This window comes from Homarus americanus, unplaced genomic scaffold (assembly GCF_018991925.1).
Source record: "Homarus americanus isolate GMGI-L3 unplaced genomic scaffold, GMGI_Hamer_2.0 scaffold44579, whole genome shotgun sequence".
Lineage (NCBI taxonomy): Eukaryota > Metazoa > Arthropoda > Malacostraca > Decapoda > Nephropidae > Homarus > Homarus americanus.
In genome coordinates, this window is record NW_024740787.1 from 215,909 (window position 1) to 235,697 (window position 19,789).

Consider the following 19,789-nt stretch of genomic DNA (forward strand, 5'->3'; position numbering starts at 1 on the left):
TGTGTTGACAGGCTGTTTGGCGTGCAAAAAACTAGCCTCCTATACTTCAATTATGTTCAATAATTGTTAAAATGACTAAAAAATTTAATATTTAACTTTTAAAATTATTGAATACGTAGTAAAAACTTCTTGATATTGACTAAATTAGTAAGGAATTTAAGCCCTAGAACCGATTACTGTATTGGCGGACTAATACTACAGCTAGTGGACCGCCAAATGCAAGCGAAAACATGTGGAGGGGCACTCGTTAAAAACTCGTTAATTGAGGGATTGCTCGTTAACCGAAGTTAAGAATCTTATGGAAGGTAATTCGTTAACCGAAATCTCGTTAACCGAGGCGCTCATTAACCGAGGGATCACTGCATTATGAAGCGTAGAATACTGAGACCCCACTATTTTCAATATTGTACTGTACAGGTATACTTGCTATATGTCATTTTGCTTATACAATACTGTACATTTTTGATGAATTAGAGAAAAAAAATTGCCACATGCAATAGTGGTTGACTATGTTGGTGCCGAGGAGCTGTGATGATGAAGCTTATGACCCCAGATTTGGGATCTCCTGATCTAGAGGATAACTCGTGTTCTAAAGTATTTTATTCTGGCAAATGAGTTGTTGACATTCTTAGAGTGTTTAACCTCTACAGTACTTGCCATGTTGACGAGAACAATTTGTGAGAAAGCAGACAAAGAATGAGCTTAAAGCAGAAGTGGAGTTAAGAAGATGAAGAGGCAATAATTCCACCATTATCTACCCCAGTCAGCCTCTAAATGTTTTCCTCAACCATCTTGGGTAACTGTTATCTTATCGACATAGTAAATAGTATCTTATATCTAAATATTTATTTTAACTTTTGATAATATAATTAAGGTACCGGTATTTACCTAGTATTTAATATTTTGGTTAGAAAATTTTGACCAGAAATGTCCCACAGGAAGATAACCCCTCTTTATATCATTATGTGCAGGTAAACCAGTGCTAACCATACATTGTTACACTGAATGTTACACTTTCCAAGAAGGCCTGTCCAACATATTGTGAGATATACCTGTACTGTACAGTACTTTGCTAATAATGTAGATACTGTACTTACATAAATCTTTTTATTTTTTACTCAACTAGAATTTTGTATGTACCTGAAATATAATTTATGTAACTCCTCTCAGAGTACAGTACTGTACAGTAAACTTTTAAGATCCAGCATTTAACAAATGGGATATACCTCAAGGGAGTGAAATTTTCAAAGAACTCCAACACAAATTTGTTTTTAAGAAACTGTATATTATCCATGTTGATTGTTTTTTCTATGCCGAGGAAGCTGTGTGATGGTTGTTTACTCTTGTGATAAAGATCTTACTGTACTGTGTATCACTGGTGTGTGAGTACTGGATCACTTATTTTTGTCACCATCTATTTTACAGTTGGCCTTTAATTTATATTTCTCTTATTTACATTGATGTGCTGGAATATTCTTGACAAATTACGAAACGTAATTGATTCATTATATTGTTGTTTTGAAAATAGGAAAATAAAAAATCTAAAGAAAACAATACATGTAAACTATTTTGGTCAGTGCACAGCATCAATGCCAGCTGTGTCTTACACATTCATTGTGAATTTTCACTTGTTAAACCTTAGTTAAACCCTGCAAACATATATTGTGCTGTACCAGCAAGAGATGTTGTTGCCTCAGCATCTAAGAAGGCTGGGAAGAAGACAATTAGATTAGAAGTAAAAATGGATGTCTTAAAGTAATTGCATGACAAAGAATGAGCAATGAACACTGGCAAGGTGCTTGGCCTATCATTTACAATGGTGATAAAAGTACTGTATGGGTTAACTTTGATAAAATAAAATAATGTGCTCAAAGTGTGAGACCACTTTGTGCTGCAGGAAAACAAAAGTCAGAAATAAGGTAATGAAAATACAGGATGGATCAATTGTTAAAGGTTTTAATCAAGGTCAAGGAAACTTCTTAAATTATACAGGGAAAAGAACTAAAACACTTAAAATACTTTAAAAGCAATCTACTCTACCATATCTATTGAGTATTAACTTGTTTTATTTATTGAAGGCTGTTATATTATATTTTTTGGTGCTTACTGTATTAATTAGTTTGTGCAAATTTTGACCAAATATTGTGCCATAGTGTATTCTATGTTATGGTCATTAAGTCAAATAGGGTTCAATATACTATATGTTGTGTTGCCTAATGTCGTGCAAGTTGATAGTAGGTTCTTCTAAGGTAGTACAGGGTACAGTTCTGTACTACACCTTAAAAGTTGTGATAGCACTTGTCCAACTATTTCAGTACACTACAGTACATCACTTCTGTGGCACTTATGTTAACCACTTTGTCTAATGCTGAAGATAGTACTTGAAATAACTTCCAGGATATTTAGACTTGTTTTATTTTTGTTTGTTATTTGTATTTACTATGCCTCTATATATGGTCCAGGTCCCAACCAGTATCACGGTCTAGTAGTATCAACAACCTAGACAATGACGGTGAACGGTCCGTTCACTCCCATCGATCTCGTCACGACTGTTACGACCGACACGACCGTCGGGACTCCCACTCAAGGGACTCAGATCCTAGGGACAGGGATGTCCCTTATACCAGAGATGGTAGAGAAAGAGACTTCCTTCAACGGGGATGGGAACCTAGAGAATCCCGAGATCGGCGAGATCCTCGCTACTATAATCAGAGGGGTGAGTACTAAATGACCATTATGTTGATCCAACATCCCCTCCACTAGAACACTTATTCTACATGTTATTGTTATACTCTCAGATGGGACAGTCCTTCCAGATGTCCATAAAGTGTAATGAGTTCAACTGGAAAACTAGGAAACTGATCCCCTCCAAACTCTGTATGCTTTATTATCAGCAAGTGATGATGCATGTGGTTAAGAAGTTGTACAGTACTTTTAAGTATTAATCCCAAAATTATGGTGTCTTCTTAATGGTCTGGGTTACCAGTTGTCTGCCACGGGACCACAGCTGACAGTGAAGCAGTACAGTAATGTAGACTAGAAAAGCTGTGTTGATGGGTGTTTGTAGTGTGTTGGTGTTAGTGTTTGTGGTGTGTTGGTGAGTGTAGTGTTAGTGTTTGTGGTGTGTTGGTGAGTGTAGTGTTAGTGTTTATGGTGTGTTGGTGAGTGTAGTGTTAGTGTTTATGGTGTGTTGGTGAGTGTTTGTGGTGTGTTGGTGAGTGTTTGTAGTGTTTGAGTTTGCAGTGTGATTTTGAGTATTTTTTGTGTGTTCTTGGATGTTTGTGATGTGTTGAGTGTTTTGTTATTGTGTTTGTGTTATGTTATTGAGTGATTTTGGTATTTTGAGTGTTTGTTTTTATGTTGTTTGTATTGTTGAGTGTTTGTTTTATGGTTTGAGTGTTTGCTGTCTGTTGAGTGTATGTCATATATTGAATATCTGTGTTATGTTATTAAATGTTTGTTCATGCTGTTGAGTGTTTGTGGTTGATGTTTAAATTTCCAGCAGAAAAAATCAAGCCTATAAAACTCTACTTTTTACTCATTGTATGGCTGGATTCTTACTTAGGCTTGTAAAGACTGGACACTACGTTTCCAATATCTAACAATTTGAACGCACAGTTCGACAGCGACTGCAGGCGAAGGAAACACGAATACAGTGGTCCCTTGGTTAACGAGCACAATCCGTTCTAGAAGGTTGCTCGTTAACCGAAAAACTCGTTAACCGAAACCATTGTTTCAATGGGTTTTTGGGTAATTGGTTCCAGCTCACCGAAAATTGCCTAAATTCAACAAAAAAGGTAGTAAAGTACACTTACTTTGAGGTGTGTATGTAGAAGGCTCCTGGATGATGATGATGGGAATTAGAATGGGGGTGGAGAAGGGAGAAGAGAAGGCATTGGGGTGGAAGAGAAGTCACCCCATGGTGCCATTTCACCCATAAAATTTTAGTTCTCTTGGTGCAATTCAAGATTATTTTCTTTAAATCAACACTGCACTGCATTATATATTGTCAATATGTAAAATAAATTTCAAAATGACCAATAATTTGCTTGCAAAAACAGAAAAAAAGCATTTAGTTGAAGAGAGTCTCAAGCAAGATGTTACCTCCACTGAAAAGACACAAAGACTGACGTCTGTATGGTGTGTTGAGAGGCTGGATGGCACGCATAAAACTAGTTTCATTACCTTCAATTATATTCAATAATTGTTAAAATAAGTAAAAAATTTAATATTAAACTTTTAAAATTATTGAATAGTATAAACTTCTTGATATTTGCTAAAATGATTAGGAATTTAAGCCCTAGAACCGATTACTGTATTGGCGGACTAATACTACAGCTGGTGGACCGCCAAATGCAAGCGAAATCATGTTCAGCTTGGCTCGTAAGAAACTCGTCAATCGAGGGATTGCTCGTTAACCAAAGTTAAGAATCTTATGGAAGGTAACTCATTAACCAAAATCTCGTTAACCGAGGCGCTTGTTAACCGAGGGACCACTGTACTGTGCTCATAAACGAGGTTGTGCTAAGGCTTCTTCGCATCTTTCAAAACAAGCGCCGCTGGACAAGAGCGCTCTCCTCTCACGCCGGCTGTTGCCATATGATGATGACCCATAAACAATCAGTCACTCACACAGCTGATCAGCGCCACCCACATTGTGATTCATTCATCTCATTTTAACTTTGTTTTTGCCGTTTCTTAGATACGTTATGGATGTTATAATGTCAAGGTATACTTTGTGAGTGTGTTATATTCAGGGGGAGGGTAGTGGAAGCAAGTGTGCTGATACAGGGTGAGGGGGCAGCAGCGCACCTTCCACCCGCTCTACCCCCCACACAGGAGGTGGCACCAGCTCCGCCTACCAGTCGGGAGGCGGCGAGCGCCGTGTAAACAGTGACTTTTCTAACCACACCCTGCAAAATAAAGTGTACTTAGCAAATGCTGCAGCTTCTGAGAATGGTGGGGGGGGGGGAGGAGTTACTACTAAGAGCAGAGACTTGACCGAGAACAAAATCTGGCTTGAATGTCATGTTCACTAATACTGACACGTTCCTTGATAAGAGAGAAGAATTTGAATCACTACTGAAGGTACACCAACCAGATATTGTAGAAGTTGTAGAACTGTTGTACAAGAACAGGAGAATCAACCCAGAGGAATGTGAGTTCAGTATTGCTAGATACGACTCATTTAGGAACCTTTCTCAAGAAAATTGCAAGAGGGGTGTGGTTATCTATGCTAGGCAAGACCTTAGAGCCAGCCAGGTGAGGGTACAGGGAGAGGATGTTTTTATGAGTCCAAGTGGTGTAAAATTAAATTAAAGGGAGGAGACTTACTTGTTGTCGGGTGTATCTACAGATCCCCAAACTGTGGCCCACTAAATCAAAGGAACTTAAGAGCCTTAATAGACAATGCAGCGATGCTCAACACTAGCCACCTCCTTATCATGGGGGACTTTAACTATGGCGACATTGACTGGAGAAACAAGTTCACCCCAAATGACTTGAATAACCCTGCTACTCTTTTTGTAGAAACTCTTGAGAGATAATTTTCTGTTCCAACATGTTAGAGTCCCGACACATTACAGAGGGGAGCAAACACCCAAGCCACTAGACCTCATCATAACAAACGGGGAGGGTATGGTGGCCAAACTGGAACACCTTACTCCAGTTTGCATCAGTCACCATATAGTGCTGTCATTCAGATTTAACTGTTACCTAGTTCAAGATAAGGCCAGGCCAAGGTGCAACTATTACAAGGGAAATTACAGCTGGATGAGGGAAGAGATGAGGGGTATCCACTGGCCTGACTCATTAAGGCACAAGAACGCAGACACTACGCTGAATATCATAACTAGTAAAGTGACCCATTTGATCGATAAATATACCCAAGACCAAACCCAGTGCCTCTAGGAATACGAGGGGATCCCTACACATGAACCATGCGGCGGTCGACAAAGTTAAGAAGAAAACCCAGACTTTCAAGACGTGGGTTGGGTCAAACGATGAGCAGGACAGGAGGATGTATGCAAGAGCCAGAAACCAAGCAAAGATAGAGTGTAGGAGGGCTGAAAAGGAGTTCCAGAGGCTGGTTGCAAGCGAGGTCAAGTCAAACCCAAAGGCAGTTTACCGCTATGCAAAGTCAAAATTAAAAATGCCAGTAGGAGTATCAGACCTGAGGCTTGAAGATGGTAGTTACGCAGATTCTAACCTGGATAAAACTGAGGCATTGAACAGCTTCTTTTCCTCGGTGTTCACAAGAGAGGATGCGATTAACCTTCCTGCGTTTGAGGACAGACGGTTCGACACAGCACTGACCCACATTGTGTTTGCAGAAGAGGGTATTAGAAATAAATTGTCAAAGCGAAAGGTCCATAAGAATTCCGACCCGGACATGGTGCATCCCAGAGTGCTAAGAGAGTTATGCAACGAGCTTGCCGAGCCCATGAAGATACTGTTTTGTAAATGCCTGGATGAACAAAAAGTCCCCAGTGATTGGAAAGTGGCCTATGTGAGTCCTATCTTCAAGAAGGGCGATCGTCACTCCACGAACAACTATAGACCGGTGAACCTGACCAGCATAATATGTAAAGTACTTGAGAGTATTATCAGGGATGCCACGATGGAACATCTACTAAACAACCTTGTAAAATATTGCTACACAAAGCTTCCGTGACACCTGCTGGACCACCACTTCACGACCCCCTCACGGAGACACGATGATCCTCCCCATTCTGGCCAGATATTATGTAAATAACATTGATTATGTGTTAAAGGAATATCCTGCTTCCTCTATCAAGGAATAAACAATTGAAATTGAATCCAAGGATTGCCAACACGGTTTTATGCTGAGGCGCTCCTGCTTAACACAATTGCTCAAGGTATTGAATATTTGGACCCATATTCTGGAACGGGGTGGTAATATTGAGGGTACCTAGATTTTGCCAGGGCTTTCGACAGTGTACCCCATGAAAGGCTGAAAATCAAACTGGAAGGGTTCGGAATTCGGGGAAATGCTCAAGCGTGGTACAAGACTTTCTACATGACCGCAAGCAGTGTGTGGTGATTAATGGCATGAAATCATTATCTGTACCTGTCACAAGTGGGGTATCACAAGGCAGTGTATTGGGCCCGCTGTTGTTTGTTTGTTTCATAAATGACATGCCTTACGTTGTACACTCCTCCATACAAATGTTTGCCGATGACGCAAAGTTATTTCGGGAAATCAAGAACCATGCGGACTGTGTAGAACTGCAGAAGGATCTCTGTGAGCTCCAAGAATGGTCGAAGAAATGGCTGCTGAGATTCAATGTCACGAAGTGTAAGAGGATGCACCTGGGGCGTACAAACGGTAAGGAGGCGTATCATATGTCCCAACGGGATGAAGAAACTGCACTATTTGAGACAATGTGAGAAGGACGTAGGTGTGTTTGTTGACAATGAGCTGAAGTTCTCGGGCCATTACGAGAAGGTAAATCAGGCACATAAATTATTGGGTCTTACAAAAAGGTCGTTAAGATATCTAGACGGTCTGTCCCTCGTAACGATCTTCAAGAATGAAGTGCTTCCCCATCTGGAGTACTGTTACCCCGTCTGGTCCCCGAGATATGCTAGGGACTGTCAGTTGGTCGAAAATGTTCAAAGGAGGGACACCAGACTGGTGCCTGCACTTGAGCACCTCAACTACCCTGAGAGATTGGAGCGCCTGAACTTGCCTATCTTATACTACAGATGGGCAAGGGGTGACCCAATTGAGGTGTATAAGCATCTCAAGGGGCACTACTCAGTCGAGTGTCCTTACTTGGAGCTGGCGGACGCTCGCCCCACAAGGGGTCACAGCTCAAGATTGAAGAAGCCGCAGTTCTAGAAAACTGTGAGGGCAAGCTTTTTGGGAGTGAGAGTTGTGAACTCTTGGAACAATCTACCAGGAAGTGCTGTGATGGCACCGAGTGTGAGCTCTTTCAAGATCAGACTTGACCAACACTGGAGCAGGTTCAGGAATATTCAGGAGCCGGTACATGCCCAGTACTTGCCAACAGTGCGTAACAGAGACGTGATCGATCGCCCAAGCGACTAACAAGCCAATCAGTGGTGAAGAGGATAAATGTAAAAGTTATATATTATGATGCCTAAATATAGATATAGGATAAAATATTATTTTCCTGACGTTTGTTTAAAAGTTGGCAACGCTGGCTGCATAGCTTACCCAACTTTTAAAGCTAGACTGATTTTTTTTCCACTATATTATCTTCCCATATTATTAGTATGTCGTAGTACAATGTTATAAGTTTAGTAATTGTACTGTTTTTGCTTTACCTTTGATCAAAAGACGTGACACAAATTTTTTGATAATTTGATAGAATATTACTTAAAAGATGTGTAAAAGAAATTAATTTTTTTCATTAATACAAAGCACTCATTCAAATACAAAATTGATATATTGTAATAATTGTTGGCAGTATAATAAACATTTGATATAGTTTTTGTTAATTTTAAGAGCAGATAATGTGGGCTAGATGTTACTAACACGGTCAGTTTATGGAGGGTAAGGTTGCGTCTGCCGAAAACCATGTTTTTTTCGCAAAACCGGAGACCAGGAAACCTGTGATGTTTATTAGGGTCAATGGATAATTCCCATCTCACACATACAGCAGTATATCAGGGCCGAGGCTCAAACCCTTGACATTATGGCGAGTTACTCGTTACCGTTATGACATGAAAACAAATCGTGACAGTATTGAGTGTAGCTCATCAGGAAACTCGATGAAAGATCTGTAGAGTAGAATGTGATAGGAATTTGACTAAATTTCATAGTTTTGTATGTGTGGAAGAAACGGTGTTGTCTGTCACAAATAATTGTCATGATGATATCGTCGTTGTGTTTGACCTTTGACAGCTTTAAGTCCTTAGTGCATTTAAGTTGGGTAAGTTTAAGTTTAGGAGGGAGATAGGAAGGAGCAGGTTCAAAAATAGGGTGGTAGACGAGTGGAAAACAAGCTTAGCAACTTGGTAATAAGTGCTAGAACGCTGGAAAGTTTGAAAAGGAGGCTAGATAGATTCTCGGATGATTGAGAGTGGTAGTAACTCTCGACAGGAGCTGCCATGCATAGGCCAACTGACCTATTACAGACTCCTTATTTTCTCATGTTCTTATAAGTGACTCCAGCAGACCGGTGACTGAGTCTGACCAGTCCAAGGGAGGTAGATGCCTACCTTGGACCAGTTAGCCTGCCGGAGGAAGGTTGTGTTGCCACGTACCACAACGCTTTACATTCTCGTAACTAGCCTGCTGTTACATATGGCTTCTGTAGTTCTTTGTACCCCAACTGTTACGCTGTTGAGTGTTTCTATGAAGTTAATCGTTAATTTCTGTATGGTTAACAAGCCGACCAGTGGCGAAGAGGATAAAGTATAAAATATTTTGTTTGGAAAAGATATCATATGCATTCTAGCCAATACCATTTATGGGTAAACGTAGTGTGTATTTACGCTATAATTTTATATTTAACACCGTTAAATATAGAAAAATCCTTATTTTTTAAACAGTAATAGAATTAAATATCGTAACAGCTAGAACGCAGGCGCAATGTTTTTGTTGTTGGTGTTCAGCTAACTGTGACGTCACTGCCACGTGTCCTGTCAGTGTTGTCTTGACGGTGGAGTGGAGTAGACGTGCTCATTTGTGTTCCAGATACAATCGTTTTGCGTTGACAGAATTGGAATCATATACTGTACAGTATTGTTTGAATTCATATTTTGTGGAATATAGTTTTTTAATATAAATGTTTATTTATTCATATTAGAATGTGAAGATATTGTATTGAATTTCCCTCAAAACATATCTGTAACCGATTTCGTGTTGACATACCATTTACTGATTTTGCGAAGATATAAGTTAAATGAGAGTGACAATATGGTTCAGTTATCAGAAAACGGGGAAATGCAAGGGACCATTCAGCCCCTCCACCCCCCACCCGTGTCGATGACGCAATCCGTCCAGCTGACTGGAGACACAATCACCACAACACTGCCTCACCGTCGTGCAGTCGACACACAAGACCACCAGCTGGCCACCAATAGTAGCCACAGAAAGCATGAGGGACTTGACAACATGGAATCCTGGAATGGATATTCTGATGATAGGGCCCCACAGTCGCTTGGTATACCAAATACTGATGTGTTAAGGGTTAGAGCAGAGACAGACCCTAACAGAATCCCAAGCTCTTCCTACCATGGGCACGACTACCACCAACAACATTTAAAGAAAAGAACTTGTGGTACTTCCCCACTGGATCAAAAGCCACCTGTTCCTTGTGACCGCTGGAGTAGCTATGGCGATTCTAGAAATAGATCTGATAGAATATTTCATAGATCCCCTCCTGACCGGCAGGAACCCAGGATTGATAGACGAGAACCAAGAGATGATCGATGGAATGTCAGGGGTGACTGGAAGGAGAGATCAAGTGATGGTGATCTCGGCAGAGAGCGGCAACGAGAACAAGAGAGGTATCGCCATGATGACAGGGACCAAGATATAGATACTAGTAGAGATAGAGGAAAATTTCAGAGCCACGGTGATAAGGGACGTTATAGTTTAAGGGAAGATAGTGCTGTTGTGGGAAGGCAGCGAGATGTTTACCGTGAACATTACCATAGACGTGATAGGGGCCAGGAACATGTTAGAGACGGAGACCAGGAAAGTGAAGTTAGACAGGACAGAGACGCTGAACGAAAATTTGCACACGCGCAGTTTATGAAGAAAGAGAGAGACCGAGACCTGGGACGAGGTTATAATCGCGAGCCCCGTCGCCGCGAGCCCGTCGGAGAGGAGACGGGCTATGATTCTGACCACTCTCGGGTCTCGAGGTCCACGACTGTGAGTCACTCCACGAAGTCATTGCCCAGGAGGCCACGAGCAGATTCTGCAGCCTCTCATACCTCAGTGGCTTCTAGTAGGCTGCTTCCAACCTCCAAAGGCAGGACCACTAGGGGCACTGGCAGTAAGTTGTACATCACTGTACAGTATTATACTTGTCATCATGTCACAACACAATGGACTTTGCAGTATTGTTCAAATTGGTCAATTTGAGTAGATAATACTGTACTTTTAACAGACTACAGTAATTAGGGAATATTCATAAACTTCTTATTAGTTATTGTAAATAATTATCTGGTGGGGAAATTATTATCCCACAAGATTGCAATTAAAATTATTGGGGTCTTTAGAAGAAAACTAGGATAGGTACAGTACTAGTTAACAAGTGTGCATTACTATGGGCCATTTAATAAAACTGTAGAAGAAAACTTGTCTTACCTTTCAAATCTCAATAAAAGTTTGGAGGAATTTCATCTTGCCTACTTTCGTTTTTCCGACATTTTTGTGATGGAGACAGGCCTTGATGGATCCACTGCCATTATGGGTTGTTTATGAGAGTTAAAAGAATAACTCTTCCATTCTGTACACATGAAAACTGGCAGCAACAACAATTTCCTCCACTTCATTTATCTTATTTGATACTGTATAGTACAAGTATATTGTATGATTTCATTGTTTAATTAATGTTTTTCACCATTGTATGTGTATTAAAAGAAACCCTACTGAAATATCATATACAGTACTGTACAGTACAGTTGTGTTATGAGTATCTCAAACATAATGTACAAACTGGTTCAATATGCCCACTGTATATACTGTACCATAGTACAGGGGTGTCAAACTCATTTGCCAAGGCAGGCCAGATTTAATATGAGTACACAGTATGCGGGCCAAGTAACATAATTATGAGCACTTCGTAATCACCTCTAATCAAATCAAGTGTTTACTTACCTTGATCAATCTTATTGTTTGCTGCTTCCTGATAATTGGCACCTCTTGGTATGGACCAGTGCATCAAAGTTCGGCACTAACGACTGAGCTGTAGCAACTTTCAGTAATGAATTAAGGTGCCCATCAGTAAGTTGAGACCGAAGTCGAGACTTGTTCAAGTTCATCACAGAAAAGAGTTGTTCACAGACATATGTACTTCCGAACATTGACATAATCTTTGAGGCAAAACATTTAATCCTGGGATAATTTGATCCAAAATATTGATAAAATGTGCCAACATCAACACTCGAAAACTTGTTCCTCAACACAGAATCACACTGGAGCTCAATTATTTTATTCAGCTGAGGGATACACTCACTATTTAGTTTTAGCTCCTCATGGTAAGGCTGGAGCAGCAAATGGGCCGCGGGCTGCATGCAAGAGTGTGTCGGGCCGCATGTTTGACACCCCTGCCATAGTATGTATTGTATATTGTAAGTGTATGTCATTATTTGATTAATGTTTTACACTAAATTGTATTGTATGTATATTTCAAGAAAAAATATTTTGAAATACAGTATGGGTGTGTTTTTGGGTGACTCAAGTATCTCAGACATACAACAATATGGACACTAATACTGTTTGTGGATTTTGGCACTTCTGGGGGGAGGACCTAACCCCTGTGAATACTGAGGATCTACTGTGCAGTACAGTACCTGAAGACATAAGTTGATTAAATTTTTTTTAAGAGATTTTAAATTTTCAGGGTTGTCTAAAAAAATACAAAAATAAGTTATTTTATCATAAAATTTCAGTTGCAGGTCATTTGGTGTCCATTATAGGCAGCATCAATGTCTTGAACACATTTAAGAACCACCTCCCAGATTGTGTCATGTTTCTGCTATGGTCATAATACAACTGAACTGTACAAGGTCACTGGGTTCTCTTATTATCAACTTAGTTTTTTTTCTTCTGCTTCACACACTGATTGTTAATATCCGTGTACTCTTTGAATATAGAGTTGGTATATACTATAGACTGTGCTTAAAAATTTAAAAATTTTGTTTCAGGCGGTTATCAAGAGGCATATGGTTCAAGAGAGATGTATGACCAATATCAATATTATTATCATTATTATCGAGATCATCCATACTATAAAGAGTATTATAGACAATGGATGAAGCAGTATGGCCAGGCTTACCCATCTGAGTCCTTTTATGATGACCGCACCAGCATCCACTCAGGTCGTTCCTCTGTAAATGATGAACTGAAGAAGTCAGTCAGCAGGTTAGTAAAGGAGTGTTCTGGTTGGGATTTTGCCAAGCTGTGTGCATTAGAAATTAGTAAGAGTGTGTATTGTTGTTGAGTGTGCATTTAATGTAACAACAAATCTAGCTTACCGGTATTGTTTTATTTATTTATTTTTTTAAAGATGTACCTACATGATCATTTTATGGTCCTGGGGGGGGGAGTGACCACTAAAATTCCAGCACCCTGATTGCCCCATTACATAGCTCACCAATTACAGTATTCAACAGCAGGATACATGGGGGTACAGTGGTTCAACGGCAGGATACATGGGGGTACAGTGGTTCAACGACAGGATACATGGGGGTACAGTGGTTCAACGACAGGATACATGGGGGTACAGTGGTTCAACGGCAGGATGGGTACAGTGGTTCAACGACAGGATACATGGGGGTACAGTGGTTCAGCAGGATACATGGGGTACAGTGGTTCAACGGCAAGGGGGGTACAGTGGTTCAACATACATGGGGTACATGGCAGGATACACATGGGTACAGTGGTTCAATGACAGGATACATCAATGGCAGGATGTAGGGTGCAAGTTCAACGGCAGGATACATGGGGTACAATAGTTCAATGGCAGGATACATGGGGTACAATAGTTCAATGGCAGGATACATGGGGTACAGTAGTTCAACGGCAGGATACATGGGGTACAATAGTTCAATGGCAGGATACATGGGGTACAGTAGTTCAACGGCAGGATACATGGGGTACAATAGTTCAATGGCAGGATACATGGGGTACAGTAGTTCAATGGCAGGATACATGGGGTACAATAGTTCAATGGCAGGATACATGGGGTACAGTAGTTCAACGGCAGGATACATGGGGTACAGTAGTTCAATGGCAGGATACATGGGGTACAGTAGTTCAATGGCAGGATACATGGGGTACAATAGTTCAATGGCAGGATACATGGGGTACAGTAGTTCAATGGCAGGATACATGGGGTACAATAGTTCAATGGCAGGATACATGGGGTACAGTACTGTAGTTTAACAGCAAAATACATTTTTAATGTTAAAAACATTTTATAACTTATCCAATGGATTAGGCACCTCACTTACACCATTTGTCCCAATAAATTTATGGGTTAAATTCTAAGGTTATAGTCCAGATCGGACTATATGTATGTATATATATATATATAATATATATATATATATATATATATATATATATATATATATATATATATATATATATATATATATATATATATATATATATATATATATATATATATATATATATATATATATATATATATATATATATATATATATATATATATATATATATATATATATATATATATATATATATATATATATATATATATATATATATATATATATATATATATATATATATATATATATATATATATATATATATATATATATATACACACACACACATACTGTGGGGTATGCTATAACGAATCTAATTGGTTCTAGAACTTTGTTCGTTATAGCATTCGTTCGTTATAGGATTAATCCGTTCCAGGCCCCCAAATACAACCACTTAACACTGAAAAATATAATATAAAATTGTAAAAAAGTGCATAAATATGCATCTAAACCCCTGAAATAAAGAATATCATTAATACATGTAATAAAAAAACAAACAATAAATTAGTAAAAAAATAAATATATATATAAATTTTTTAAATACAGCAGTACCCCGATTTACGCGGTCAATTGAACCCACAGGGTACCGCGTAAAGTGAACAACAGAACATATGGGATTAATTCCAACAGAGACTGGCCCGACCCCCAAACTCCACTTTTTCAGACACAATACCTACGTTGTAGTAAAAATTACATCTTAATTTTATGATGGTATGCACACACAATTAATAATTAAGAGAAATATCAATAATAATAGTTTTTTTAACACTTACATTAGTAGAAAAGATGGCTGGGCACACAGGGATGGGGGGTTGGTTCCGAGGCAGAGGGCAGATTATTGGCCCTCACCTGTATCAATTGTATCACTATCCACCGCATAGGCTTGCAGGGCCTCTTTGTCAAACCCCTCAAAGTCCATATAAGTTCATATTCTCACTATTACTGACTTGGGCCGGCTGTGGTGGGTGGTGTTTTGATGACTGGGCGACCTTGTGCGCATCCTGCCCGCGCCGCTTCCCGCGTATATGAGTAGATGCACCTCGTAAAGTGAAAGTCCGGTTCTGGCGAGGTACCGCGTAAATGCGAAATCGCGGAAAGTGAAACCGCGTAAAGCGGGGTAATACTGTGTATGGCCAATTTTAAATCTTTTTAACTCTGTAAGTTCATTTTAAGTCCAATTACATTTAGATTTTATTTTCTTTAAGCCAGAAGATTTATGTATTTTTTTTGGTACAGTGGTACCATGACTACTCTTGTACCTCTCCACCATCAGGAGTCATTAATAATTGGGATTTTGAATTGATGCCAGATTTTTCTCAATTATATAGCAATAGATATTTATAATTTGAGGTGATTATCAGATTTCAATGGAAATTTCTACTGAGGGATGCCAACATCTTCGTTTTCATGCTCACAGCTCAATCTCAGGCGTGTTGCCAAATTTCAAGTATTAATTACAGGCAGTGAAATCCAGTTTATTTGATGGTAGTGCTACTGCAATAGTAGTTACATTGACATATTTTGCGTGAAGCGGGTTAATGTTAACTTCTTATTGATATCAGTACTTGTCGTCATAGCTTTGGGAAATTTGATGCTTAAATGACTTTCTGAAAATATCTGGCATTTTTTGCCTCTGCTGATGACGTTAAGGTTCTGATGTCACCCAGACACCTAAATGACTGAAAATGGTACTTATGTTGCCATACTTTTTTATTATGTTCGTGTTCCCTTTATGTTACTAGTAAATTTCACATGCTATTTTTCGCTTCTCTCCAAGTACAAATATTATCACAACCCAACACAGAAAATGTATCATCGCTTAAAATGTCCGAATATAAATACTATAGATTAATTACTGTAATAAAGAACTGTAGAGTGACTCTTCATGTGTCCATCCGCCGGCTACCGATTATAGTTTATTTATTGTCTTTAAAAAATTCCTAGTGATAGTATCTTTCAAATGTATATCTCCATTACTTACTTGGCTTGTGATGCCAGTGAAAGTGTATTTTTAATTAAATTTACCACAAATTAATTTAAAAAATTATATTGTACACAAAAATGCTTGAATACTGTACTATATACTGTATATCCCTACCAACCACTACACTATACCTTCATAGGCTCTTGGTGTGACAGGGGGGTGAAGAGCTCCTTAACCACTAGTATTGTTCACATAAAAAGTGGATTCTGCAGCTGAATAGTTGTACAGTACTCTTCAACTGGTGTGCTTTGTCATGGGGTGTTCAGTGTGTTGGTTTCTCACAGGACACTTTCTTGGCTCTATGCTATTGAATGGGATTTCATACTTAAAAAGTTTTAAGATTTCATTCCGTAGTTACTAAGACTCATAAGAGAAATTACCAAATATTGTAAATGCAGTAATTAATTGATACTAATTTAATGAATAAAGACATAATTATTCCCACATAATTAATGTTTCGTACTGGTGTTCTATTTCGTGTCCTCACTGGTATGTACATTATTTGCAAACAGTCCACGTGCAGCCTATGATCCTTATGGATACTATTACGGCCACATGAGTCAGCCCCCGTATAACTCAAGGTAAACAATTTGTGTACTAGCATGTGGAAGTAACTGCTCCATTAGCGTTATGTCGCATCATTATTTTTGTTGTAATTTTTATCCTTCTAGAATTCATGGTTATGGAGTAGTGTATTATTCATCCCTTATTTTCATTTTAACATTATCCTGTCTAGATCAAAAGTTCTAATTGTAGTTGACTTGGTAGTTTTGAAAGTACCACTTGCTTATGAGTTACATTAACCATGTTAAGGTTTTGTTTAGGACTTTTTCCTATGGTCTCTTTGATCACATGCCAGACCTAATTACTGTAGCTTCTTGATTGTTGAAAACTTCATTTGATTTTTTATTGTCTTCTTTTGAAAATCAATTGAAAATTGAAAGCAATAATTCTCTTTGAATTGATATTTTTAATCACATAAATATCAACCATAAATTTCTTACAAAAAATGTGCATCCTTATTTATAAAAATTTGTCGTAATATAGAATTAGAATACAGGTATAGTATACCAGTAGGCCCTTCAATCCTGGATGCTTGGGACCAAGACCAAACCAGTTTTGAGAATTTTCACATTTCTTGGTGTCAGTTTAAATTTCCTCCCTGGGGTCATCCATCTGTTACTCGAGGCTCAGCAGAAGGCTACATCAGGTTTGCAGCTACTCACACAAACTCAATTCAGTGTTTTACATCTTGAATAACAATATAAAGAAAGTATAGTATATGTTTTCTTTAGATAAAAAGAATAACATTAAATACAATAGACAGTTTTGAAAATGTAGAATTATGTAGCTACCTGTACTGTTTTACCATTTCAAAAAACATTTGCTACCACATAACTGTTCTTTTCAAGATCGTAGGTTAAACGAATATAACTATTCTTTTCAAGATAGTAGGTTAAACGAATGCCTGTGTTGCTGAAAGGTCATCATAATCGATTCCGAGTGACAGCAAAGTAATAGTAGTAGGGTGTAGTAGTTATTGAAAGGAAACCATCAAGCCTTAAAACTTGTGGCAGGACCATCAATCAGCACTGCACCATCATATCAAAGGTTCCCATGTGATAAGCAGTATCTGGCAACCATTACCTCGCATCTTTGGTTTAATTTGACCAATATTATCTGATAAAGCTATGTCAACTATTTTATTAATACAAATACATAATTAAAGAAAATCAAGGTATTTATAATCTCTCTACTTCTTGCAAAGGCTCATGATTGGCCAGAAGCTGCTGGGAAGTAATCAAGTTTATTTAACTCATTTTTAGGGAACTCTTAACTTCTGAAAAGACTGAATTTAGTAATGTACTTTTTATTTGGGTTATTTCACGACATTTTATTTTGTATTGGAAGTAAAACCAACGTTCAACTAAGTTTATATGCGTGTGTGGAAGCCAAATTGTAGGCCTTGGCCCTGGGATAACAGATGGATTGGACTTTCCTGGGTGGGTGGGGGGGGGTGTTACAGTATTGTATCTGGTTTCAAAAACCTAGATTTGAGGGTTTGTACCCGTATTAGTGTTTGAGGACTTAAGTACAGTAAAGCCCCGAATGACGACGGTAATGTGTCCTCCAATATTGTTGTGTAAGGTGAATCATCGTATCATGAATCATTAATTACCATTATTAAAATAAAGCAATAATAATGAGATGCGCCCCCTAGTGACCTCTTCATAACTTTTGTGTGGTTTTTACCCCCTTTTCCCCCAAAACAATACAGTAAAGCTTTCGATAACAACGGTTCGACCAATAACTTTTCATATTTAAAACCCTAGTTAATTTAGGACCCAATTCAAATTACGTCCTTATTTCATTTGTATTTACGACCAAAATATAATAAAAAAAAATGAAATTACATTTTCAAATAAATAATAACTAAATCCTGATATGTATTATAAAAAAAATTAAGAGCGCCTTGCGCAAAGAAGCTGCCATGCTAATGAGTGGTAAACAACAGTCGGAGTTTGGCGGGCCATTTGTTTTCACTCATCTGGAACAGGAACAGGAGAAAAACCTTCTCAGGTTTCTTACACCATTTTTGCATCCCAATTTAACATGAGCAAGTGATGGTAGTGTTGTTTTAAAGGCTAATGGAAAGTGTATAAGCTTAGCCGAGAAACTAGATGTGTTAAAATGATATGAAAAAGGTGAGAGGTCTGGATATTATATGGAGAAAGCAATGAACATATTTTCTGAAGTGGATCCATTAACATAACAAAGCATTAAAATTTAAATAAATGCAAATGACCTCTACATAAAGATGTATAATGAGAAAATAAAGCAGCTGTGCAAGGTTCTTTTGACAGCTTTATTATTCAAAGGCCTAAACCATCAAATTCAGCATCATAACAGTTTCAACATCAATTTCAGGTTCAGTAACAGTTTCAGCAGCAGCTTTATGGAAAGCTACAGCTTCAGCCAGAGTTGAACCTGTTGACTTTGTCATCTGAGTAAAAACTCGCACAATATTCATTGGCTGTCTTTATGTTTTAGACTTTACCACCATTGGTGAGTAGAATTTTTGTTTTACATTCGTAAATATTATTTAAAACATATACCGGTATGAACAGTAAATAAGTGTTGCTCTCATATTCATATGTAGAGATATGATGATATGTTTTCACATGTACGCACTTATTGTTCATATGTTGGCGTTCCCAATCCTCTCGCTTTAGTTCTTTACCATTAGTGGTTAGCTACTTCTAGTGTTCCATTTATTAACATTAAATAACATTACTTAAAGCATACATACAGGTATTAAATTTTTTAAAATTAAGTTCACTACAGCTACAACCAGGGTCTTACTTTTTTCATTTTCTTATGTAGAACCATCGTCACTCACGAAAACAATGCCGTCTTGTCTCCTCGTGTGTGTTTTAATATTCTACGTATTATTAATGAATTGCATTGATCATTTCACATATGTAAACATTAGTTCAATCAAATACATATTCAGTAATAAACAATAATGAATCATTTGTAAATATTCTTAAGATAAAT

General features: G+C 38.2%; 1 protein-coding gene across 10 annotated transcripts in view; it reads left to right on the forward strand.

Annotated features, from left to right (window-relative positions):
• LOC121875530 (protein transport protein Sec16A-like) overlaps positions 1-19,789 on the forward strand; it is a 107,350-nt gene that overhangs the window by 20,484 nt on the left and 67,077 nt on the right. For 8 of the 10 annotated variants that reach the window (XM_042380103.1, XM_042380112.1, XM_042380108.1 and 5 more), the window contains exons 5-7: positions 2,463-2,716; positions 12,874-13,090; positions 16,744-16,812. In XM_042380103.1, coding sequence (XP_042236037.1) covers positions 2,463-2,716; positions 12,874-13,090; positions 16,744-16,812 — 540 coding nt within the window. The remainder of the gene's footprint in view (positions 1-2,462; positions 2,717-12,873; positions 13,091-16,743; positions 16,813-19,789) is intronic. The other 2 variants (XM_042380104.1, XM_042380109.1) reach the window with 1 other exon arrangement.